This window comes from Tupaia chinensis, unplaced genomic scaffold (assembly GCF_000334495.1).
Source record: "Tupaia chinensis unplaced genomic scaffold, TupChi_1.0 Scaffold143793_1, whole genome shotgun sequence".
Lineage (NCBI taxonomy): Eukaryota > Metazoa > Chordata > Mammalia > Scandentia > Tupaiidae > Tupaia > Tupaia belangeri.
In genome coordinates, this window is record NW_006203643.1 from 207397 (window position 1) to 210580 (window position 3184).

General features: G+C 51.2%; 1 protein-coding gene across 3 annotated transcripts in view; it reads right to left on the minus strand.

Annotated features, from left to right (window-relative positions):
- The window catches only part of FTSJ1 (FtsJ RNA 2'-O-methyltransferase 1), a 17154-nt gene that overhangs the window by 5996 nt on the left and 7974 nt on the right, over positions 1–3184 (minus strand). For 2 of the 3 annotated variants that reach the window (XM_006165029.3, XM_006165031.2), the window contains 7 exons: positions 2642–2694; positions 2503–2556; positions 2322–2424; positions 2135–2218; positions 1227–1330; positions 939–1136; positions 704–745 (listed from right to left, as the gene is read on the minus strand). In XM_006165029.3, the coding sequence (XP_006165091.1) occupies positions 713–745; positions 939–1136; positions 1227–1330; positions 2135–2218; positions 2322–2424; positions 2503–2556; positions 2642–2694 (629 nt within the window). In that variant the 3' untranslated portion in view covers positions 704–712. The remainder of the gene's footprint in view (positions 1–703; positions 746–938; positions 1137–1226; positions 1331–2134; positions 2219–2321; positions 2425–2502; positions 2557–2641; positions 2695–3184) is intronic. The other variant, XM_006165030.3, reaches the window with a different exon arrangement.

Sequence of the window (3184 nt, forward strand, 5' to 3'; positions counted from 1 at the left end):
GGTGGTTAAGAATGGTCCTGGACCTGGCAGCTTGCTTTGTCACTTTCCCTCTCTCTCGCTCTCTCTGGTCAAATTAAAATAAATACATGAATAAAGTTAAATAAAATAATTATTAAAAAAAAAAGAAAGAAAGAAATCACCCCTCAGGGGGAAGGCCACGACGCAATCCTGGCTCCTCCTTTTTCCTCTCAGGATTTTAGGCATGCACGCATTACATGCACGAACACCCAGCCTGAGTGTCAAGCCTCTGGGCCATGACTCGAACCATGGTGGGCCATGTGGGAGTCCAGTGGCTTAACCACCATGCCATTTGCTGGCTTCCAAACTCAACTAGTCTTGGATATTTCTATAAGCAATGCAGTAACATATGAAGATAATGCTTAAAGTATTTCTTATCCAAACCCTTAGCTCAAAAAGGCAACCTTAGCAGGCGGTGTGATGGTTGAGGCACCAGACTGCCATATGACTGACTGTGGTTTAAGCCCTGGGCCTGGTGGCTTGAGAATCATGCCAGGCACATGTGCATGCATGCCACCCAAAATCCTAAAAAGAGTATAAAGATGGGATTGTGGCATGGCCATCCCCCCTGGGGGATGAGTTCTCACATTCTCTGTCTCCAGTGAGTGTATGCTCCCTATAGCAAAAACCTAAAAAATTATAAAAAATTATTTTAATTAAAAAAAGTTTAAAAAGGCAACCTTACCTTAATGTGTTAGGGTGAACAGTTCATTTCATTGTCCTCTATCTGCCCAAGAAAAAGAAAAGGGACTAAGATGTTTGGTTAACCATTTCTATCATGATGCTTGGTTTTACCCAATGACTTATAGCTACTAGAAGGCAAGAAAAGAGAATTTTGGCTCCAGAAACCATGTGATTTAGGGGCAGAAAGAAGCACACTGGGAAAGGGTCGATGTGGACTCAGAGATAGGCTTCCAGACCTCAGGGGCCAGCAGGGTGTGGCGCTGAGGGGCAGCCAGGGGTAGGGGCAACATATCCACTCTGCGAATGGGGCAGTCCTGGGACCGGGTCTCCTTGGCTAGCCGCCATTTCTTTTTCAACGTGCAGGCCTCCTGGTATGGTGGTGAGATGGGGGGCTGTGTGGGTGGAGTGTACTTGTACTCTGAGCCATCCTCTAGCTGCAGGGACATAAGAGGCAGGGAGATGGTGAGGACCCGGAAGCCTATGACCTCTTACCCCCACCCACCTACTGGTGACCAGGCACTCACATCCAGCGGGTAACTGCGATCCGAATCATAGGAGCTCAGGTCTCCGCAGGACACAAAAGGCACGATGATACGGGTGGGGCCATCTAGCTGGTTGAAATCAGGGTCTTAGGAGCAGGGAGAGAGAAGCCTGAGGACAGGGCTGGGATGCTTAGGGCTAGTCCTGGCTCAGCTGCAGCACGGCTGTCAGATCATTCCCCAGCTCCATTCTCACCCCTCTACCCCTCGTTCATTCAATTTAGATCAGCTCCTCATAACTGACCCCCTTCCCCAAAGTTCATTTATTTCTCCCATGAGCAAGAGACAGAGAAATGGAAAGACAGTACTCCCAATGGGGTTCTGACACCATAATCCATGCCCAGTGCACTCATGCAGGTCTCCAGATGTGAACCCAGGCTGCCTCCCTTCCTTGTGGGCCAGACTTGCAGACCATCACACTACCACTGTGCCAACTGTCCAGCCCCGAGAACCACCCCTTCTAAACGTTGGCCCCTGCTGTTTTCACACTTCCGTCCACCTGACATTCTATTATATGCTGTCTGAACCCTGTCTCCCTCAAATGATCTCCACAAGGGCAGGCTCTTTGCATTTTCCCACTTAGGGTCATGCTAAAGACTCTCATGAGACAAAAATTCCAGACAGGGGCGAGGTTTCCACCTGGAGCATGACTCTGGATGCTTCTGGATAGTACTGTCATCAGGCCCAAGAGTTACTATCGGGAGACTGACTGGGTTAAAGATCTTCTACGGACAAAATATATGTAAAGAGGTGGAACTTCCTTCAGAAAGGAGGACCAAGGATTCTCTTGGGATAGGATCCCCAGAAGGGTACAGAATCTCTACCAGGGAGTGATGCTGAGGACCTAAGGAAGGCAGAGTTGCCCTGGGACAGCCCCATGCTCTGGCTCTCACCGTAAGAGTGGTCCAGCAGAGGTTTGGTCAGGTCTGGCATGAAGCCCTCAGGAGGATCATAGCCCTGACAGACAGCGAAGGCCTCTGTGGGGAGAACCAGGAGAGAAGGGTAACTGTCACTTCCACCCCATATGGGTGGCACCCCTGGGGTCCTCCTCCACCTGCCTGGCCCCTCTACTCTACTGACCGATGCTGGAATTCCGGCTGCTCCTGGGCTTGGCACAGAGCACGCTGGAGAAGAAGACACGCAGCTGGCTATAGAGCAGTGTCACGTCTCGGCCTCGGAATATCTGCAGGGCAAGGATGAAGGGGTGAAGGCAGCCCTCAGGGTCCTCTCTCTATACTCGACTGGGTTCCCCAAGGCTTACCTTGGCCACGAAACAGCCCCCTGGCTTCAAGACATGTGTCGCAATGTTCAGAGCCTGTGGGCAGGACAGATGGCTGAGGCTGCAGTGGAGACAGCCAGGAGGGGGCCAAAGTAGGACAGGGGTGGCCAGGGTTACTCACAGCTAGGAGCAGCTGGGCCTGCATGTACTCATCGACATCATGGAGGCCTGTTACTGTGGCAAGAGGGGACGGCATTAGGATAGCAGCTGGTTCTACACACCTTGTACCAGAGGGATTAGAAAGTGAAAAACATTTCCCAGCCACTCTAACTGTGGATGCAAACTGCCATCTGCCAACTGGATGAGGATGAGTAGTCTGAACTCTTGGAGACTTGTTTCCATTCTCAAAACCATTTCCTATGCAAACATCATTATCCTGTCCACTTCCAGGCTAGCCTGCTCCTCTGAACCCCGGGTCACAGATGAGACACCACACCCCCACCATGTCTAAAACCAAACTCCGACCTACCTTCCTGAACCTGCACCTCCCACCACCTTATCCACCTCACCTGAGCCTTCTAGTCATTTAGGTTGAGAACCTTAGCTATCTTTGATGCCGCCATCACCCTCCCCACAGCACCCCCATCCTCTCCTCACACACACATTCCAAGCATAAGCAAATCCTGTCCGCTCTACTTGCAAAAGACCCCCCCCCCCCACCCCC